The 24,331-nt window shown below is 53.0% G+C and overlaps 1 protein-coding gene across 1 annotated transcript in view; it reads right to left on the minus strand.

Annotated features, from left to right (window-relative positions):
* LOC144935370 (semaphorin-6B-like) overlaps nucleotides 1–17,893 on the minus strand; it is a 35,382-nt gene extending 17,489 nt beyond the window's left edge. Inside the window, exons 1-9 of the mRNA XM_078861942.1 lie at nucleotides 17,520–17,893; nucleotides 9,584–9,737; nucleotides 7,178–7,310; nucleotides 3,597–3,657; nucleotides 3,283–3,345; nucleotides 2,883–3,002; nucleotides 1,717–1,807; nucleotides 1,201–1,320; nucleotides 428–516 (exon numbers count right to left, since the gene is read on the minus strand). Coding sequence (XP_078718068.1) covers nucleotides 428–516; nucleotides 1,201–1,320; nucleotides 1,717–1,807; nucleotides 2,883–3,002; nucleotides 3,283–3,345; nucleotides 3,597–3,657; nucleotides 7,178–7,310; nucleotides 9,584–9,722 — 816 coding nt within the window. The 5' untranslated portion in view covers nucleotides 9,723–9,737; nucleotides 17,520–17,893. The remainder of the gene's footprint in view (nucleotides 1–427; nucleotides 517–1,200; nucleotides 1,321–1,716; nucleotides 1,808–2,882; nucleotides 3,003–3,282; nucleotides 3,346–3,596; nucleotides 3,658–7,177; nucleotides 7,311–9,583; nucleotides 9,738–17,519) is intronic.
* Nucleotides 17,894–24,331: the final 6,438 nt, after the last annotated feature.

Genomic DNA, 24,331 nt, shown 5'->3' on the forward strand with positions numbered 1-24,331 from the left:
AGTATTTCGCTGGGATTTATTTACACGTGATAAGCCACTTAGTTGAGGTATCATTTGTGTCCAGGTCACTTGTTAAGAAGAGCTATATAGCTCAGTGGGCCTTACCTGGTAAAATAGAAAGCTTAAAGACGAATAACCCCCGTGTAGCCCACACAATCTGTTGAGGCAAGTGCTGTCAGTGAGTAGCAGCACCCAATGAAGGCCGTCACGGCACACAAGAGGGTAAGGTGGCCAGCACCACAGCCCAGGACCGGTTCAGATACTCGTCACTGATTTTGGCGGCCGAGCGGGAATCGAACTCGAATCGCTGGGTTTGTAACGCAGCGCACTAACCGTTGCGCCACCACTCCCCACAACACACACACTCCCATTACACCCCCTGCCATCTCACCACCCCCTCACCGCACCACCCCAGCCGCCCCCTCACCGGCTCGTGAGCACCCATCTCCACCCCGAGCTCGCGGAAGAAGAAGAAGACGTGGGCTCCGTGCTCCAGCACGTGGACAAAGTGTGGCTCTGTGCCACGCCGCACCGCACACAGAGACACACCGCACCGTGGGACTCCGCGCCACACACCATAACCCGAGGCACACCACACACGAACACACACACCACACACAAACACACACACACCACACACACCACACACGAACACACACACCACACACACCACCCCACACACACAAACACACACACCACACACGAACACACACACCACACCACACACGAACACACACACCACACCACACACGAACACACACACCACACCACACACAAACACACACCACACACGAACACACACACCACACCACACACGAACACACACACCACTCCACACACGAACACACATACGAACACACACACCACACCACACACGGTGGCACAGCACACTGCACAGACACCGTACCATGCAACACCACACCGCACACACAGTGTGTGGGCATTGTTGCTGTGCTGTGAGTGTTGTCGTTTCGTGCGGCACGTCTTGGTTTTTGTGTGCCGTGTTGTGTCGTGGTACGGTGTATTGCAGGGTGCCGTGTTGTGTCGTGGTACAGTGTATTGCAGGGTGCCGTGTTGTGTCGTGGTACGGTGTATTGCAGGGTGCCGTGTTGTGCTGTGCCGTGGCGCGTGGTGCTGTGTTGTGCCGCAGTGTGGCCGCGGTGTGGCCGGTGCGGTGTGCCGCGGTGTGGCTGGGCGCACCCTTCAGCCACCTGGAGTCGTGTTTCACGCTACGCAGCGTGGTGCCATTGCCCAGGCTGCGGTAGAGAACGGCGTCGATCGCCAGGAAATCCGTGACCGTGCCCGAGTACAGGTGTCCGTCTACAACCACCACAACAATCACAACCACCACAACCACAATAACCATAATAACCACAACCACAATAACCACAACCACGATAACCACACCGTGCCTGAGTACAGGTGTCCGTCGACAACCACCACAACCATCACAACCACCACAACCACAATAACCACAACCACGATAACCACACCGTGCCTGAGTACAGGTGTCCGTCGACAACCACCACAACCATCACAACCACCACAACCACAATAACCACAACCACGATAACCACACCGTGCCTGAGTACAGGTGTCCATCTAGAACCACCACAACCACACGGAGTCCGAGTGCAGATGTCAGTCTAATACAACCACCAAGTCAACAACAACAACAACCACCAGGCTGCCCCCCCCCCTCCCCCGGCCTCTCACCGGCAAACAGCGCCACGTTGCTGTGTGCGGGGTCGTACGGACACTTGGCCATGCCGCTCACATCGACCCCGCGCTGCTGCAGAGAGCTCAACTGGGGGGGGCGGGGGAAACCATCACACACGTTAGTCTTGGTGTGTGTGTTGGTGTGTGTGTGTTGGTGTGTGTGTGTGTGTTGGTGTGTGTGTGTGTATATATTGGTCTTGGTGTGTATGTTGGGGTGTATATGTTGGTGTGTGTGTGTGTTGGTGTGTGTGTGTATATATTGGTCTTGGTGTGTATGTTGGGGTGTATATGTTGGTGTGTGTGTGTGTGTTGCGTGTGTGTGTGTGTTGGTGTGTGTGTGTATATATTGGTCTTGGTGTGTATGTTGGGGTGTATATGTTGGTGTGTGTGTTGCGTGTGTGTTGGTGTGTGTGTATATTGGTGTTGGTGTGTGTATATTGGTGTTGATGTGTGTTGGTGTGTGTGTGTTGCGTATGTGTATATTGGTGTTGGTGTGTGTGTGTATATATTGGTTTTGGTGTGTATGTGTTGGTGTGTGTTGGTGTGTGTTGGTGTGTGTTGGTGTGTGTGTGTATATTTGTGTGTGTGTGTGTTGTGTGTGTTGCGTGTGTTGGTGTGTGTGTGTGTATATATTGGTGTTGGGGTGTGTATGTTGGTGTGTGGGGGGCAGTGGTTAGTGCTCTGTGCTATGAACCCGGAAATCCGAGTTCGATTACCGCTAATGGCCGACACCAGTGACGATTATCTGAACCAGTGCTGGGCCTCCCCTAGGTCGACTCAGGCTCAAATTCATACCTGGTTCGGTGTGTAAACATGGCCACTGAGGAGACAAAGGCGGCCGAGTGTGGTGCTGGCCACCCACCCCTTCATGTACTATTGCCAGCCTTCATAGGTGCTCGCTAACAAGCTACACGGGGGGGGGGGGCTCTTCGTCTTTGTTGGTGTGTGTGTTCGTTTGTGTGCGGGGGGTGGTGTTGCTGCCGTGAGGGTGCTGGGATCCTCCCTTATCCGGTGGGCAACTCGGGGTCCTGGGAGAATCGTGGCCGCGAAGCCCCAGCGGCCGCGAGGTCTGTCGCTTCAATGAATGAATGAGGGAATGATTGATGGCACGAATGACTGACGGGACGATGTACTCGTGGAAGGAATGAAGGAATGACAGTCACCTCATAGTCGCGACACGTGGGGTTGAAGGCGTTGGTGCCACAGATGAAGAGGGTGGCCCCCTGCCCCTCCCCGCTCCTCGGGCGGAGCAGCAGCACTTTGATGTAGTTGAAGCAGTCGCGCTGTGAGCAGGGGGAGATTGGAGAGGCGGGGTGGGATTAGGGGGAGGGCGAAGGGTTGAAGTTGGGGGGAGCAGTTCGTGAGGTGACAGTGGGTCACGACCGTGTGGCGTAGACCCACGCAGAGACTCAGACTCACACAGAGACTCGTAGACTCACGCAGGGGGTCATTACTGTGCTGCTGGTATGGCCATGGTCCCTGGGGCTCCACTCGTCGAAGTCTCTCTCTCACCACACTCTCACCACACTCTCACCACACTCTCACCACACTCTCTCTGCTCACCGCTCTCTTCCCCTTCCACGCGCACGGCCGCTGCTCGTCGACGCTTGCTCTCCATACGAGTCTCTGTGTGACACGGGGAGGGCGTGTTGAGACCCACACCCCTCACACACTCACACTCAGTCATTCACTCCCACTCACTCATTCTCACCCTCACTCGCACACTCACTCATTCTCACCCTCACTCGGACTCTCACTCATTCACACTCTCCACGCTTTCTCACACACTCTCACTCCATCACTCCAAGAACTCCCCAGCACGCTCACACGCTCATGAACACCCCCCCCCCCGCTCATACCCCGCCCCCGCCCCTCACTTTGCTGAACCCGATTTCTGGTCCGTGCCGCGCGTCCAGATCCAGGCTGTACACGTGATCCCTGCGAGACACAACCCGGTGAACACAACCAGGTGAACACAACCACGTGATCCCTGCGAGATACAACCAGGTGAACACAACCAGGTGAACCCAACCACGTGATCCCTGCGAGACACAACCACGTGATCTCAACCAGGTGAACCCAACCACGTGATCCCTGCGAGACACAATCAAGTGAACACAACCACGTGATTTCAACCAGGTGAACACAACCACGTGATCTCAACCAGGTGAACCCAACCAGGTGAACCCAACCAGGTGAACCCAACCACGTGAACACAACCACGTGAACACAACCACGTGAACACAACCACGTGAACACAACCACGTGAACACAACCACGTGATCTCAACCAGGTGAACACAACCAGGTGAACCCAACCACGTGAACACAACCACGTTAACACAACCACGTGATCTCAATCAGGTGAACACAACCACGTGATCTCAACCGGGTGAACACAACCACGTGAACACAAAACAGGTTCATCTTCTTGGTTCTTTCGGTAAAGTCACGTAGAATGGGAATAATAAAATAATAAAATAAAACATAATAAAATAATTCTCACGACGTTTCGGCCACAACGCAAGCAGCCGTCCTCAGGTGAAGACCAGGTCTGTCGGGGAGACAGCGTCTGAATGAAACAGCACCATGCTTGGAGCGTATATTTAAGCTGGGTTGGAAGGGCGCCTTGACAAAAGAATTTGCATATCAAGAGGAATTTAGAATATTTATGGGAAATGCAGGTATGTGAATAGTACTACTTATGCCCGTGCATTATGCAGGATTAGCAGCATCAAAGGAAGGGGATATGGGAAATGCAGGTATGTGATTAGTACTACTTATGCCCGTGCATTATGCAGGATTAGCAGCATCAAAGGGAGGGGATAGGGGTAGCATTAATAAAGGGAAGGAGTGTTAATAGTATGTAGCTGCAGTAACTAAAACCACCACGTAAACAATTAAAGTATAAACTACATAGTATCATCAGTATACTAAATATACTCTACAATAAGCTGAGTTACTAGCAGTAAGTAATACATTACAATTCTACGTCGCAAAAAATATAATATGCTTCCATCTAAACTTTATTCTCTTACATCACACGAGTCTACACCGTACTATATACTGCCATAGACAAACCCAACATTAAATTATATACTGTATTTCTATAAACCACACATTGTAATATTACACTATATATTATTCTACCCACCCTAATGTATATCACACTGCTGTATATTCACTATACAATTACGATACTATATATTACTTTGTACATTGTATTAAGCATATACATTTTATACTATTTATTATTATACACTGTACCATTGACCGTCGTGTGAAAGATACTAAGAGGAAGCAACGAAATATGTCAATGGGGGAGTAGTAGAGGAAACTTGCAGCGGAGCAAAGAATCCATTCCCTGTGGAGAATACAATGCCAGTGAGTGGAACGCGGTCTGAAAGTCACCGTAAACGTGAACACAATCAGTTAAGATCCGAAATGGTTTATTACGTCCTTCCAATGATTGCTAAGCCAGAATCCATCTTCTCGGTTGAAATTGTCTCTGTGTTTGTAAATGTGGATCGCCTCATGAACGAATCTCTCATGGTAGCCAGATGGCTTGCAGAGAACCTCTGTCTTGGAGAAGTCAATATCATGTGAGCCCACTGAATTGTAACAGTGATCTGCCACGGCTGAGATGTTTGTCCTACCGTGTTTCAAATTTGCTTTATGTTCACGGATGCGGTCCGAGACATGTCGTTTGGTTTCTCCAATGTAACTGCTACCACAGAGGAAACTTAGTTTGTAGACGCCAGGGTACTGTATGTCTGGAACCACGTCTTTTACAGACGGGACCAGATCACGGATTTTATGTACTGTGTTGAATCGGACCTGGATCTTGTGTTTTATCAGGATTTTGTAGATCTTTTTTGTGACCCCAGCAATGTAGGGTAATGTGATGGTCTTGAATGGCTCCTCAACAGGATCCTTCTTGATGGTTGGAGTGATGGCTTTGCGGATTGTGTAGTCGGAGTAACCATTAGCCTTAAGAGCTTGGCGTACGTGTTTGAGTTCACTGGCAATGTGTTCCTGGTCGGAGATGCATTGGGCTCTATGGTATAGAGTCTTGATGAGGGAATTCTTCTGGGATGGATGGTGGTCGGAATCCGTTTTAGGTAAGCATCCGTATGGGTGGCTTTCATGTAGACAGAGTGGCTCATTGAACCATCAGGTCTCCTTTTAATTAGGACATCCAAAAAGGGTAGCTTGCCATCTTTTTCGACTTCCATGGTGAATCTGATGGCTGGGTGTATGGAATTGATGTGGTCGAGAAATTGGTCTAGAGCAGGCCGGCCATGTGGCCAGATGACAAAAGTGTCATCTAGGTACCTCTTCCATAAGGTCGGGCGTAGAGTGGCAGTCTGGATGGCGTCAGTCTCAAATTTCTCCATGAAAACCTTGGCTACAACCGGAGATAGGGGGGAGCCCATTGGGGTGCCCTCAGTTTGTTTGTAGAAAGTTCCATTCCAGGTGAAGTATGTATTGGTTAAGCAGTGTCTCACCAGGGGGGGTACCCCAGTATTCAGTCCTTGATGAACCAAGTCTTCAATGATTGCGATGGTGTCAGGTACAGGAACTTTGGTGAATAAGGAAACCACATCAAAACTGACAAGCAGGTCGTCTGGAGACAGGGAAATCCCCTTGATTGTCGATACCAGGTCAGTTACTGCAGCTACATACTATTAACACTCCTTCCCTTTATTAATGCTACCCCTATCCCCTCCCTTTGATGCTGCTAATCCTGTATAATGCACGGGCATAAGTAGTACTAATCACATACCTGCATTTCCTATATCCCCTCCCTTTGATGCTGCTAATCCTGCATAATGCACGGGCATAAGTAGTACTAATCACATACCTGCATTTCCTATATCCCCTCCCTTTGATGCTGCTAATCCTGCATAATGCACGGGCATAAGTAGTACTAATCACATACCTGCATTTCCCATAAATATGCTAAATTCCTCTTGAAATGCAAATTATTTTGTCAAGGCGCCCTTCCCCCCCTTCCAACTCAGCTTAAATATACGCTCCAAGCATGGTGCTGTTTCATTCAGACGCTGTCTCCCCGACAGACCTGGTCTTTACCTGAGGACGGCTGCTTGCGTTGTGGCCGAAACGCCGTGAGAATTATTTAATTATGCTTTATTTTATTATTTTATTATTCCCATTCTACGTGACTTTACCGAAAGAATCAAGAAGATGAATCCCTGCAGTCACGAAAGCTTTAAATCGAAATAAAACAAAACAGGTTGTAATTTGAAAATGAAAGGAGACGGGGGCGCGTGGAGATGGAACCTTGAGATGGAAAGAGGGGTGGGGCTCTGTGGGAGTGTGAGGGGCGAGGCTGGGGGGTGAGGGGCGGGGCTTTAAGGGGTGTGAGGGGCGGGGCTCTGTGGGGGGGTGAGGGGCGGGGCTCTGTGGGGGATGAGGGGCGGGGCTCGGGTCCCCACCTGCCACCTAGGAGGAGCTCCCTCCCCACCTGCGCCATCAGCTGCAAGTGAAGCGAGGGGGGAGCGCCGCCCCCCTCCGGGGTCGATACCCCCGGGGCTGGGCCCCCCACGAACACCGGGTGCCGCGCCGTGTCTGCGCAGTACACACACACACACAGTACACACATCACACACACAGTGCACACATCACAGTACACACACACAGTACACACGCAGTACACACACATATTACACACACAGGACACACATCACACAGTACACATCACACACACAGTACACATACAGTACACACATCACACACACACAGTACACACATCACACACAGTACACACACACAGTACACACGCAGTACACACACACACATTACACACACAGGACACACCTCACACACAGGACACATACTGTACACACATCACACACAGTACACACACACATTACACACACAGGACACACATCACACAGTACACACATCACACACACAGTACACATACAGTACACACATCACACACACAGTACACACAGTACACACACAGTACACACAGTACACAAACACACACAGTACGCACACAGTACCCACATCACACACAGTACACACACAGTACACACACACACACCACACACACAGTGCACACACACCACACCACACACACCGTACACACATCACACCACACACACAGTACACACACCACACACACAGTATACACACAGTACACACACCACACACACAGTACACACAGTACACACACACCACACACAGTACACACACAGTACACACACCACTCACACATTGCACACACACGCAGTACACACACCACTCACACACAGTACACACACCACACACACAGTACACACACACCACACACACAGTACACACACACCACACACACAGTACACACAGTACACACACACCACACACACAGTACACAAACCACTCACACATTGCACACACACGCAGTACACACACCACTCACACACAGTACACACACACCACACACACACAGTACACACACACCACACAGTACACACACAGCACACACACACAGTACACACACCACACAGTACACACCACACAGTACACACAGCACACACACAGTGCACACACGGTACACACACACGCACAGTACACACACAGTACACACACACGCACAGTACACACACAGTACACACACGCACAGTACACACATACTACACAGTACAAACACAGCACACACACTACACACACACAGTACACACCTACAGTACACACCACACACACCACACACACAGTACACACCACACAGTACACACCACACAGTACACACCACACAGTACACACACAGTACACACACACCACACAGTACACACACACCACACAGTACACACACACGCACAGTACACACACAGTACACACACACTACACAGTACACACACAGCACACACACAGCACACACACACACAGTACACACACAGTACACACCACACCACACACAGTACACACACACAGTACACACCACACCACACACAGTACACACCTACAGTACACACCACACACACCACACACACAGTACACACCACACACACCACACACACAGTACACACCACACAGTACACACACAGTACACACACACCACACAGTACACACACACGCACAGTACACACACAGTACACACAGACTACACAGTACACACACAGCACACACACACAGTACACACACACAGTACACACCACACACAGTACACACCTACAGTACACACCACACACGCCACACACACAGTACACACCACACAGTACACGCCACACAGTACACACACAGTACACACACACCACACAGTACACACACACGCACAGTACACACACAGTACACACACACACAGCACACACACACACAGCACACACCACACCACACACAGTACCCACCACACAGTACCCACCACACAGTACCCACCACACAGTACACACCACACACACCACACACACACCACACACCACACACACAGTACACACACACACAGTACACACCACACAGTACACACACAGTAGACACACACCACACACACAGTACACACACACCACACACACAGTACACACACGCAGTACACACACAGTACACACACACCCCACACACACCACACACACAGTACACACACGCAGTACACACACACAGTACACACACACACACCACACACACAGTACACACACCACACAGTACACACACACCACACACACACCACACACACAGTACACACACACAAAATACACAGTACACACACACAGTACACACACACACAGTACACACACGCAGTACACACACACACAGTACACACACCACACACGCAGTACACACACACCACACACACAGTACACACACAGTACACACACACACCACACACACCACGTTGTACATGTGGGGGAGGTCACCCCACTCACACGAAGCCTCCACCAGGGAGATCGCCTCCACGTCGCGGGGGAAGGAGCCCCTCCCCTCACCTCCCCGCGGGGGGGGCAGCAGCAGCAGCAGCGCCCCCGCGGGCAGCAGCCACAGGAGGAGGGGGGGCGGGAGCCCCATCGAGTCCAGTGGCACCTGCAGGAAACAACTCACCATGACTCACCCCCACACTCACCCCCACTCACCCCCACACTCACCATTACTCACCCCCACACTCACCATTACTCACCCCCACACTCACCATTACTCACCCCCACACTCACCCCCACTCACCCCCACACTCACCATTACTCACCCCCACACTCACCATTACTCACCCCCACACTCACCATGACTCACCCCCACACTCACCATTACTCACCCCCACACTCACCATTACTCACCCCCACACTCACCATGACTCACCCCCACACTCACCCCCACTCACCCCCACACTCACCATTACTCACCCCCACACTCACCATTACTCACCCCCACACTCACCATGACTCACCGCCACACTCACCGTTACTCACCCCCACACTCACCGTTACTCACCCCCACACTCACCATTACTGACCCCCACACTCACCATGACTCACCCCCACACTCACCATTACTCACCCCCACACTCACCATTACTCACCCCCACACTCACCATGACTCACCCCCACACTCTCCATTACTCACCCCCACACTCACCATTACTCACCCCCACACTCACCATGACTCACCCCCACACTCACCATGACTCACCCCCACACTCACCATTACTCACCCCTACACTCACCATTACTCACCCCCACACTCACCATTACTCACCCCCACACTCACCATTACTCACCCCCACACTCACCATTACTCACCCCCACACTCACCATTACTCACCCCCACACTCACCATGACTCACCCCCACACTCACCATTACTCACCCCCACACTCACCATTACTCACCCCCACACTCACCATGACTCACCCCCACACTCACCATGACTCACCCCCACACTCACCATTACTCACCCCTACACTCACCATTACTCACCCCCACACTCACCATGACTCACCCTCACACTCACCATTACTCACCCCCACACTCACCATGACTCACCCCCACACTCACCATTACTCACCCCCACACTCACCATTACTCACCCCCACACTCACCATTACTCACCCCCACACTCACCATTACTCACCCCCACATTCACCATTACACACCCCCACACTCACCATTACTCACCCCCACACTCACCATGACTCACCCCCACACTCACCATGACTCACCCCCACACTCACCATTACTCACCCCCACACTCACCATTACTCACCCCCACACTCACCATGACTCACCCCCACACTCACCATTACTCACCCCCACACTCACCATTACTCACCCCCACACTCACCATTACTCACCCCCACACTCACCATGACTCACCCCCACACTCACCATGACTCACCCCCACACTCACCATTACTCACCCCTACACTCACCATTACTCACCCCCACACTCACCATTACTCACCCCCACACTCACCATGACTCACCCCCACACTCACCATTACTCACCCCCACACTCACCATGACTCACCCCCACACTCACCCCCACTCACCATTACTCACACTCACCATTACTCACCCCCACACTCACCATTACTCACTCCCACACTCACCATTACTCACCCCCACACTCACCCCCACTCACCCCCACACTCACCATTACTCACCCCCACACTCACCATTACTCACCCCCACACTCACCATGACTCACCCCCACACTCACCCCCACTCACCCCCACACTCACCATTACTCACCCCCACACTCACCATTACTCACCCCCACACTCACCCCCACTCACCCCCACACTCACCATTACTCACCCCCACACTCACCATTACTCACCCCCACACTCACCATGACTCACCGCCACACTCACCGTTACTCACCCCCACACTCACCGTTACTCACCCCCACACTCACCATTACTGACCCCCACACTCACCATGACTCACCCCCACACTCACCATTACTCACCCCCACACTCACCATTACTCACCCCCACACTCACCATGACTCACCCCCACACTCACCATGACTCACCCCCACACTCACCATTACTCACCCCCACACTCACCATTACTCACCCCCACACTCACCATGACTCACCCCCACACTCTCCATTACTCACCCCCACACTCACCATTACTCACCCCCACACTCACCATGACTCACCCCCACACTCACCATGACTCACCCCCACACTCACCATTACTCACCCCTACACTCACCATTACTCACCCCCACACTCACCCTGACTCAACCCCACACTCACCATTACTCACCCCCACACTCACCATTACTCACCCCCACACTCACCATTACTCACCCCCACACTCACCATTACTCACCCCCACACTCACCATGACTCACCCCCACACTCACCATTACTCACCCCCACACTCACCATTACTCACCCCCACACTCACCATGACTCACCCCCACACTCACCATGACTCACCCCCACACTCACCATGACTCACCCCCACACTCACCATTACTCACCCCCACACTCACCATTACTCACCCCTACACTCACCATTACTCACCCCCACACTCACCATGACTCACCCCCACACTCACCATTACTCACCCCCACACTCACCATGACTCACCCCCACACTCACCATGACTCACCCCCACACTCACCATTACTCACCCCCACACTCACCATTACTCACCCCCACACTCACCATTACTCACCCCCACACTCACCATTACTCACCCCCACATTCACCATGACTCACCCCCACACTCACCATTACTCACCCCCACACTCACCATTACTCACCCCCACACTCACCATGACTCACCCCCACACTCACCATGACTCACCCCCACACTCACCATTACTCACCCCCACACTCACCATTACTCACCCCCACACTCACCATGACTCACCCCCACACTCACCATTACTCACCCCCACACTCACCATTACTCACCCCCACACTCACCATGACTCACCCCCACACTCACCATGACTCACCCCCACACTCACCATTACTCACCCCTACACTCACCATTACTCACCCCCACACTCACCATTACTCACCCCCACACTCACCATGACTCACCCCCACACTCACCATTACTCACCCCCACACTCACCATTACTCACCCCCACACTCACCATGACTCACCCCCACACTCACCATTACTCACCCCCACACTCACCATGACTCACCCCCACACTCACCATTACTCACCCCCACACTCACCGTTACTCACCCCCACACTCACCATTACTCACCCCCACACTCACCATTACTCACCCCCACACTCACCATGACTCACCCCCACACTCACCATTACTCACCCCCACACTCACCATTACTCACCCCCACACTCACCATTACTCACCCCCACACTCACCGTTACTCACCCCCACACTCACCATGACTAACCCCCACACTCACCATTACTCACCCCCACACTCACCATTACTCACCCCCACACTCACCATGACTCACACTCACCCCCACACTCACCATGACTCACCCCCACACTCACCATGACTCACCCCCACACTCACCATGACTCACCCCCACACTCACCATGACTCACCCCCACACTCACCATGACTCACCCCCACAATCACCATGACTCACCCCCACACTCACCATGACTCACCCCCACACTCACCATGACTCACCCCCACACTCACCATTACTCACCCCCACACTCACCATTACTCACCCCCAGACTCACCATTACTCACCCCACACTAACCCCCACACTCACCATGACTCACCCCCACACTCACCATTACTCACCCTCACACTCACAATTACTCTCAGCTCGTCAATCACACACTCTTACCCTCACCCCTAAACTCATTCATACCCTTACACTCACCATCGCTCATCCCCACACTCACCATGACTCATCCTTACACTCACCATTACTCACCCCATACTCACCATCGCTCACCCATACACTATCACCCCTCCCCACCCTTACACTCACCCACTCACAATCACCGTTAGCCCCCACCCACCCACGTGCCCCCTCGCCGGACCCCCCCGCCAACTCCGCCCCTCGCATCCATCACTGGATCGATCCGAAATAATCATGAATACAGACGCGGGCACTGGCGTGCACAAAGACAAAGACTCCCGTATAGCCTGCAACAGATTACTGGGGCAAGTGTTGCTAGCCAGCACCTTTGATATCTGGCACGGCACACGCCGGCCGCCTTTCTCTAGTTTCCACATCGCACCAGGTACTCATTTAAGGCTGAGTCGACATAGGGGAGGCACATGACCTGTTCAGATATTCACCACTATTACAGTATTTGCTCTGTGAGCGGGAATCGAACTCGGGTCGTCGGGTTCGTTGCGCTAACAACTGCGCCACCGCTCCTCACGCACGTGTGTACACACGCATGAAAACACACACGAACACACACGTGTACACGAAGGCATGAACAACACACGTGGTCATGTGTACATACATGAATGCCCCTACAAGGCACATAGATACACGCGTACATTGAACACGTGTACATATACACACGTGAACACATGGACATGAACGTAAAACGGATCCTCTGTTTACACGGAAAGCCTGACCCAAACTCAAGACTCGTTTTCAGGAGGGTGCTGATACATTGGGATGTTTGGCCATGAATTATGCTATTGAGTGTGGGTCTCACTGCGAGTATGAGTCTCTATGTTGAGTCTGGGGTATCCTTGTGAGTGTGTGTCTCTATGTGTGTCTATGTGTCTCTGTGTGAGTCTATGTGTCTCTAGGTGAGTTTATGTGTCTCTGTGAGTCTATGGGCCTATGAATCTATGGGTCTCCGTGGTAGAATTTGGGTCCCTGTGCAAGTCTATGAGTCTCTGTGCGAGCATATGGGTCTCTATGGATTCCATGAGTAGTGACTTTAACTTCGTGTGGTGTAAACCAGAGAACCTGGAGAAAACCCAGCGCCACGCTGCTGTATACGAGGGGTAACTCTCAAAGCTCCGCACAGATGGATTAAATCATTTATAGCTGTACTGACATCGCATGTGTTGCCACTTTGCAACTCAAGCCTATAACATCTGGTATTCCCTGCAGGAATTCTCCCAAGTAACAACCATGCTCAACGTCTTGCCGAGCTTTCAGGAGTCAAAACTCTCTGACACGGACAGCGCCCAGTCGCTCACGAGCCCACGTGGTGTACTGCCACCTCGCCCCCCGGGCAGCTCTGCTTGGCTTGCCTGAGCTCAGAACCAGCGCCGCGAGCCCACGGATCGACAGGGCTGATGGACATGGGGTTAGCAGTGGGGGGGGGGGGGCAGCGGTGGGGGTCACCCCCCCACCGCCTTATCCCCTTTCCCTTCCAACCCCCACCCCGCCCATGTGTCGCCCTGAACGCCCTTGGCGCCCGGATGAATAATGAATGAGGTGGAGGCAGGGCGTGGCCTGGGGTTATTACCGACTCAGCAACCTGCATCCATCACTCAGCAACCTGCATCCATCACCCTGCATCCTGCGTCCACCACTCAGCACCCTGCACTCATAACTCATTATCCTACATCCACCACTCAGCACTCTGCATACATCATTCAACAACACCACCCTGCTCCCTGCATCATCATCATGACTCAGCCTCCTGCATTAGTCGTTCTGCACCCTGTACTAATCACCCAGGGTCATCACCCTGCCTCTTCTATCATCACCATTCTGCATCATATAATGTTTACTCCCCTCTCTGAATCATCATCATCATCACCACTCAGCGACCTCCATGCACCACAGCATCATCACCCTGCCAGCCTGTGTTATCACGCACACCGCCCCGCGTTCATCGCCACGTACAGTGCATTCATTATTCAGCGTTAACAAAAAATGTGTTGAATCGTGTAAGGGCCAGAGGACATCCCTGTCGCACCCAAGGTGGATAGGGAATGGCTCCGACTCCCGGCCACGCAGCTTTGCCCGGGCTACCCACCATCATGAAGGACCTTAATGATTGTGAGCAGAGGGTCAGGGACACGGAAAGCACGAAGAATAACCCGAGCCGACTGATGGTATAATAAGCCCCACCCACGTCGATACAGCAGAGATGTAGGTCATGTTTAAATTCCCTACACCTCTGCTGTTGAATATGGTGTTTGTGCAAGACCGCCAGTCTGAAACCACATTGGGGCTCCGCAAACCTCTCTTGAGCATGCCTGGCAAGGTGGTGTTGAATAATCCTTGGCAGTACCTTTCGCGGCCTCACACTTAGGAGGGATATACCCTTGTAATTGTTACAATCAGCGTGCCCCCCTTCTTCAAAATGGGGCCACCAGGGCACCCATCCAATCCTGCAAAACCCGTCCTGTGGGCCATATTTGCTTGTTGTAGTACAGAGACTGATAACTTTAATCTAATTTGGTCTTATGGTTGTTATTGTTTGACTTGCATACCACTGGGATTTTTGCACACAGCGTTGATATACGGTGCTTTTTCTGGAAGACTTTGCTGTTTTTTCCTGTATTTTTCTGGTGCGCGTAGTCACTTTGAGATGTTTCTTGTTCGCGTTTTTGTTTGTTGCGGTTGCACCCGATTCAAGAGCCGCATGGCTCACAGGGCTATACCTAATAAATAAACTGAACTGAACTCACCTACCCATTCACCCCCTCATTCACAAGTTACTCATTCACTCACTCACTCACCCACCCACTCATTCACCCGATCACCCACCCACACACACAATCGCCACACTCCCTCAGCATTTCGCTTGGGAGGTCATCTCTGGTCAGCGCTTTACCTGGTCTCAGGCTCTGGATCGCTCTTCGTCTGCTATCAAGAGATGACAACAAAGCCAGCCACTCACTTACAAGGGTAGACCCTCAGCGGGTGACTACTTCCCCCAATATTTGAGGCTCATAACTGGGTCAATCCTGCAGAGGTGTTACCGCCTATACATGCAACTACAAAAAAAACCCTCCGCCGTATAGCCTTAACTGGCTGTTGGGGCAAGTGCTGTTAGCGAGCACCTATGAAGGCCGGCACGGCAGACGAGGAGGTGGGTGACCAGCACCACTCGCGACCGCCTTTGTCTGCCTAGGTATTAATTTGAGGCTGAGTCGACCTTGGGGAGGCCAAGGATCGTCACTGGTGTTGGTCTGTGAGCAGGAATCGAACTCGGGTCTCCAGATTCGAATCCACGTGCGCTAACCGCTGCGCGAACTGTTCCCTCACATGCGCACGTTAACACACACACGAACGTGAACACGCGCACGAACGTGAACACGCGCGCACACACGTGAACACGCACCCCCACGGCTGTGTATTTTACCGACAACCGCACCTGCCCCACGCACGCGGATGTCATGGATCTGGTTAATCCTACACCGACAGCACACACACCCCACACGCACACACACACACGTACACCCACAAAGATCCCCCGTATAGCCTTAACAGACTGTAGGGGCAAGTGCTGTTAGCGAGCACCTATGAAGGCCAGAACGGTACACGAGGGGGTGGGTGGCCAGCACCACGCCCGACCGCCTTTGTCTCCCCAGTGGCGATGTTTACACACCGCACCAGGTACTCATTTAAGGCTGAGTCGACCTAGGGGAGGCCCAGGACCGGTTCAGATAATCGTCACTGGTGTTAGCCGTGAGCGGGAATCGAACCTGGGTCGCCAGGTTCATAGCGCAGCGCGCTAACCGCTACACTACCACTCCCCACACGTACACCCACCCACACACACACACGTACACCCACCCACACACACACACACGTACACCCACCCACACACACCCCACACACACACGTACACCCACCCACACACACCCCACACACACACACGTACACCCACCCACACACCCACACACGTACACACACACACCCACACACACACACACCCCCCCACACACATACGCGTACCCCGTACCTGTCTGTGGACCCCGCGCAGAGTCCCAGCGGGTTCCGGGAGCGACCCCCTTCGCCACCAACGCTCACTGGTTAAGTCGAGAAGGTGACGAGGTGAGGAGAGGTGAGGGATGGGGAGAGACGAGGAAGGTTCCTCCTGCTCCTCGCGAATGAGCTGATGGCACGGGGGATATCCCCCCTCCCCTCTCTCTCTCCCTCCCCCTCCCCTCTCTCTCTACCTCGGGACTCGCTCTCTCCCCTCCCTCTTCGCTCCTTTCTCCTCTCTCCTCGCCCTCCTCTCCGCGCTCCCGTTCCTCCGCTCTTACTCCCCTCGTTCTACCTCTCCCCTCCTGCGCTGAGGGTCCGAGCTCTCCTCGCTCCTACCCCTCGCCTCCTCTCCCCTCCTCTCCCCCCTCTCCTCTCCCCTCTCCTCCCCCCTCGCCTCCTCCATCTCTCGTCTCGGCCCGCCCCGAACCAATTACGAGCCGCGTTTAATCATTCATCAGTGCGGGGCGGGGTGGTGGGGTCGCATGTGTGTACACGCGATGCGTGTGTACACGTGCGCGCACGTACGCATGTGCAGAGACAAAGGACCCCCGTGTAGCCTCAACACGCTATTGGGGCAAGTGCTGTTAGAGAGTACCCATGAGGGCCGGCCACGGCACTCGAGGGCGGAAGGGTGGCCCGCACCACGCCCAGCCGTCTTTGTTTTTTTTTCTCGTGACGACATTTACACACCGCACCGGGTACTAATTTTAGTCTGAGTCGACCTAGAGGAGGCCCAGGATTGCTTCAGACATTCTTCGCCGATGTTGGCCGTGAGCTGGACTCAGAGCTCTGGATCGCAGGGCTCGCGACGCAGCGCGCTAACCGCTGCACCACCGCTCCCCACGTGCGCGCAATGCCTTCACGCACCCGAGCTCGAGTCCCGCTCGCGGCAAACAGCAGTGAGGCTTAATCTGAACCGGTCCTGGGCCTCCCCGAGGTCAACTTAGCCGAAAATGAGTACTGTTCTCAGTGCGGTGTGTAAACATCCCCACTCGGGAGACAAAGGCGGTCGGGCGTGAGGCTGGCCACCCACCCCCTCGTGCGCCGTGCCAGCCTTCAGTGGAATGGTGCTCGCTAACAGCACTTGCCCCAATAGCCTGCTCAGGCTATTGGGCTCATCTTGATCTTGCACACCGTGTCTGTGTGTATTTGTAGACACACACATTACAACACCGTCACATACACACATATACACAGTGTGATGCCAGTGCACATTACACACCCCGAGAACACGCTATTCATATACAGCCACACAGCCTGCTGAAGGCGATACGGGGGCGGGGGTCTTTGTCTCGATGTGTACAGTTTTAACATGTTCTCCCCCTGTTTTTGCGCGGGTTTCCTCGGGGCTCTCGGGTTTCCTCGCGCACAATGAAGCTGCCTCCTGGTCGCAACGTGCGCGAGTCTTGAGACGCGGCCTCTGCTGCGTAAACAACGCGGCAGGAACATTGCACGCAGCCTACGGCGCCTCCACCCCGTGTAGCCCACGCAGACTGTTGGGGCAAGTGCTGTTAGCGAGCAGCGATCAAGGTTGGCACGGCACACGAAGGGGTTGGGTGGCCAGCACTACGCCCGGCCGCCTTTGTCTCCCCAGTGTTGAGGTTTACACCCCGCGCCAGGTACTCGTTTTAAGGCTGAGTCGGCCATCAAGCAAGAATGGAACTCAACTTCCGAGTGCAGTGCGCTAACGACTGCGCCACCACTCCCGACCAACCGCACACGCGCGCGCTCTGCACGTGCGTAGCGCTGACAGACGGATGGCATCGCCTGTCTGGGGCAAGATCAGAAACAACAGAGAACACGTGTGTGTGTGTGCGTGTGCGTGCGCGTGTGTGCGTGCGTGTGTGTGCGTGTGCGCGTGTGCGTGTGTGCGTGTTTGTGTGGCACATTGCATCTGCCAGTTATCTCAGTCAACCCATAGCACCTGGGTCTGGCCCGTGACCTGCTGCCAGCAGCGGCAGCCTTCCACGCACCTAGTCTGGCACGAACGCCGTGGTGAATGGCGGCTGTTGTTGTTGTATATACGTGTGGGGAGCGGTGGTGTCGTGGTTAGCGCGCTGCGCTATAAACCCGACGACTCGAGTTCGATTCTCGCTCACGGCTAACACCAGTAACGATTATATGAAGCGGTCATGAACTGCCCCTAGGTAGACTCAGCCTCAAATGAGTACCTGGTGTGATCTGTAAACGTCGCAACTGGGGAGACAAAGGCGGCCGGGCGTTGTGCTGGCCACCCACCTCCTCGCGTGCCATGCCGGGCTTCATAGGTGCTCGCTAACAGCACTTGCCCCAACAGTCTGTTAAGCAGGGACGTGCGGCCAGGGGAGGCAGGGGAGGCAGAGCCTCACCTGCCATACTCCAATCAAAATAGAACAATAAAATAAATATTAAGATTTTTCCACTGATCTGTTATAAATGTCATTTCTGTACGATTCCAATCATTTTTGTAATGCGAGCGTAAGCAGGGTTCGCTGCTGGGCTCTGGGCCAATCATACGGCCCGGGGTATTTGGGGGCGGAGCCAGTATGGGGGCGTATGTGAAGGTCCGCCGCTCACCTCGGGTCCAATCGGAAGCGGGGTGAGTGGGGGCGGAACCTAGGGGCGGAGCCAGCAGGGCGCTATGGGGAGGCCGGATCTGGAAGGTTCAGAAGGGCGTGGTGAGAGGGAGGAGACAGGGTCACGTGGTGAAGGGGATATAGGTGGGAGCCCGGAAGGGCTCCTGGTCAGTTGGTAGAGTCACGAAGCTGGACCACGTTGGGTGGCCGGAGGGAATCCGCGCCATCAGCCATGTGGCTGCAGGAGCTTCGTCACACCGTCGGCCAGCGGTGTGCGGAGCGGGGGAGCGGGAAGGACTGACGAGAGGGCGCGTGCGGGATGCGCGCGAGGAGCAGCTGGTCCGCTGTCGGGTGCGGGTATCAACCCGAATAAAGAGTGACGGAGACCAAGCAGTGTGTGGCGAAGTCCTTTATTACATTTTTATAGTCAAAATCGCCAAATATGCGGAGCTCCGCTGCAAAAACAGGAAGAGACGAGAGGTGAGGCAGCGGCGAGCTCAGCCTCCCCTCTGATTGCGCAACCCCTCAGTAACTGGATGGAGCGCAGGCAATAAGCGCGTGCCTGTTACTATCTCAGTATGTCACCAATTTAATGTTTGTAGACCCCTTCCTTTAATGTCCTCGCCTTCCATACTCCAGGTGACTTATTTCACGTACGTGTATAAAGATATTTAGGCTCGCTGGTCTCGTCATGAAACTGCAATGAAAATGCACCAGGGGAGGCAGCTATCACATCTGCCTCACTGAGGGGGGCGTGTTAGACACGTAAAGACACGCCCCCTGTGTGTCATTTGGTGTTTGCTGTGAGTGGAGTTTGTGTTTTTCTCTGATTTCCTCCCACAGCTAAACTCACACTCCATCCCCAATGCTGAACATTTACCCGCAGATTACTCAATCGGAATCAAAGACAAAGATCCCCCGTGTAGCCTTAAGTGACTGCTGGGGCAAATGCTATTAGCGAGCACCGATGAAGTCCGGCACGGCACACGCCCGGCCGCATTTGTCTCCCTCGTGGCGATGTTTTTACACACCGCACCAGGCACTCGTTTGAGTCGACCTCGGGGAGGCGCAGAGCCGGTTCAGATAATCGTCACTGGTGTTGGCGTGAGCGGGAATCGAACTCGGGTAGCCGGGTTCGTCATGCAGTGCGCTAACCGTTGCGCCACCGCTCCCCACGATCGGGTTCACACAGCAGCAGCAGCATCGTCCCCCTATTGCTAAAACGTGGCAGGACCCTCCTGAGAGAGTATTGAGCCCCGGTGAGGCTTTCCTGGGTCAACAAGCAGAGGGATAATTATTCACAAATGGAAATGAGGTGGTTGAAGAGGCGGTTTTACTGAGGTGGAACTGATGATGCGATAAGGGGTCGTCCATAAATGACGTCACGCGATTTTGGACGATTTTTGACCCCCCCTCTTCACACGGTGTCACAAAAAGTCACACCCCCCCTCAAATATGACGTCACAAAGCTCTGCCCCCCCCCCTCCAAAAAAAACCATATTTCCATTTTGAAAATAAAACATGCTTCAAATCACTTTAAACTATTGTCATTGTAGTGCGTATTTAATGTGGCACTGCACTCTGATGTTGTAGGAGAAGTAATGTATTAAAAAGGTGGCATTGGAAAGTTGAAACTTAGCATAAAATTCACTTCAAAATATTCAACGTCTAACTAAAACTGCAGATGTTCAGACTATTATATTAAAATTGTTTTATAATTATAAAATATTAAAAGTAATTCTAACTATAAAAAATATTTCGTAGTAGAAGGAAGTCAAATGGAGAGTACAATTATAACAATCACATATTCATTCCACATAATGAAAAGCCCTGGTAGAATCATTAAAATCAAAATGTTTAATAACAATCATTAAAAAATGTACAACATTTATGCTTCTCCATTCTCCCATGGAGAAGCAAAATGCTCCTTCATGGAATAAATAAAAGGTGACCTTAGTAAATTGAAATAATCAAATAGTTAATAATGAAAAGTTATCAAAATTAGTGTTGTTATAACAATTCTATTTAATTAAGTATAACGTGTTGTTTATATTTCAAGTTGCGCATTTTGATGTGACGTCACATTTCTCAACCCCCCCCCCTCCCCCCCTCGTCACACATCGTCACAAATGTCTGACTCCCCTCCCCCCCCCAGGTGCGTGACGTCATTTATGGACGGCCCCTAAGGAGGTGGTTGGGGAGATGTTAGGATGAGGTGATGATGGAGGAGGTGGTTATGATGTGGATGGGACACGGTGGATATGTGGTTAGTTGTGTTTATGAAAGTTTATTTAAACTTGACAATAGCAGTGTAATCAGCCAATCTTATGAAGACAAACCAAAGATTCCCCGTGTAGCCCACACAGGCTGTTGGGGCAAGTTCTATTAGCGAGCATCTATGATGGCCAGAAAGGCAAACAATGAGGGCTGGTGTGGTCAGAAGCTCGTCATCCCCGGCCGCCTTTGTCTCCCTAGTGCTGATGTTTAATACCGCACCAGGTAAGATTTTTAAAGCAGAGTAGAACTAGGCCTAGGATATCGGTCCTGATATCGATGGTGGCCATAGACAGGATTCGAATTTGGGGTGGCCGGGTTCGTGACGCAGTACGGTAACCACTGGGCCACCGCTCCTCCACAACGCGTAATCTCTGTACAAGCCACGGTGACCTCCTGCTGCTCAATGAGCAGAGTCACCGGTGTACATCTCCAGTCCACAACCTTGCAAAACCACGTTCCCATGGCGGGGGCGAGTCTACCAATAGGACTCACATTAAGCACACATGCAAACGCATGTAAGCTCACTCGCTCACGTAAACATACGACACGCGGTCTGGCGAGTTGTTAGCGAGCGCCTATTAAGGCCATCACGGCTCGAGGTGGTGGTACCCGGGCCACAAAGCTGATCAAAAAATCACCACAATCACACGGCTGAGCGGACCTATGCCTGGGCCTGTCCATCGTCCCACACGCTCCGCATTTGGCTCTGTTGATCTCACCGCGACCGCCACCACGACCACCACGTGGGGTGAACGGGTGGATCTCTTTCGAGGCCCAGCGGACCTAGCAGTGGTGAGGAGATTTGATCTCCCTCGCCTTTGTGCGCAGGAGGCCGTGGGTTCGATCCCGACACCTGACCCCTCTATATTTGGAGTCTGCGTGGTCTCTCTCCGCGTGGTGGTCATGTGGATTGTTCTCCGTGTTCCTACGGTTTTGCCTTTCTCCTCCACATTAAGAATCAAAGCGCGCTGAGATTATTTGGACCCTACTATAAATTATTCTACACGTGTGGTGATGATATCCGCCACTGCGATGAGCTGTCATCACGAGGGTCCAGGTCGCCTCTGAAACCGAGCCAATAGCTCAGTGGGCTTCACCTGGTAATAGAATAGTCGAGCTCTAGTCGAGCACTTGTCGAGTCGTCGTCAAGCTCTAGTAGTCGAGCTCTAGTGGTCGAGCTCTAGTGGTCGAGCTCTAGTGGTCGAGCTCTAGTGGTCGAGCTCTAGTGGTCTAGCTCTAGTGGTCGAGCTCTAGTGGTCGAGCTCTAGTGGTCGAGCTCTAGTGGTCGAGCTCTAGTGGTCTAGCTCTAGTGGTCTAGCTCTAGTGGTCGAGCTCTAGTAGTCGAGCTCTAGTGGTCGAGCTCTAGTGGTCGAGCTCTAGTGGTCGAGCTCTAGTGGTCGAGCTCTAGTGGTCGAGCTCTAGTGGTCGAGCTCTAGTGGTCTAGCTCTAGTGGTCGAGCTCTAGTGGTCGAGCTCTAGTGGTCTAGCTCTAGTGGTCGAGCTCTAGTAGTCGAGCTCTAGTGGTCGAGCTCTAGTGGTCGAGCTCTAGTGGTCGAGCTCTAGTGGTCGAGCTCTAGTGGTCGAGCTCTAGTGGTCTAGCTCTAGTGGTCGAGCTCTTGTGGTCGAGCTCTAGTGGTCGAGCTCTAGTGGTCGAGCTCTAGTGGTCTAGCTCTAGTGGTCTAGCTCTAGTGGTCGAGCTCTAGTGGTCGAGCTCTAGTGGTCGAGCTCTAGTGGTCGAGCTCTAGTGGTCGAGCTCTAGTGGTCGAGCTCTAGTGGTCTAGCTCTAGTGGTCGAGCTCTAGTGGTCGAGCTCTAGTGGTCTAGCTCTAGTGGTCGAGCTCTAGTAGTCGAGCTCTAGTGGTCGAGCTCTAGTGGTCGAGCTCTAGTGGTCGAGCTCTAGTGGTCGAGCTCTAGTGGTCGAGCTCTAGTGGTCGAGCTCTAGTGGTCTAGCTCTAG

Source organism: Lampetra fluviatilis, chromosome 13 (assembly GCF_964198595.1).
Source record: "Lampetra fluviatilis chromosome 13, kcLamFluv1.1, whole genome shotgun sequence".
Classification (NCBI taxonomy): domain Eukaryota; kingdom Metazoa; phylum Chordata; class Hyperoartia; order Petromyzontiformes; family Petromyzontidae; genus Lampetra; species Lampetra fluviatilis.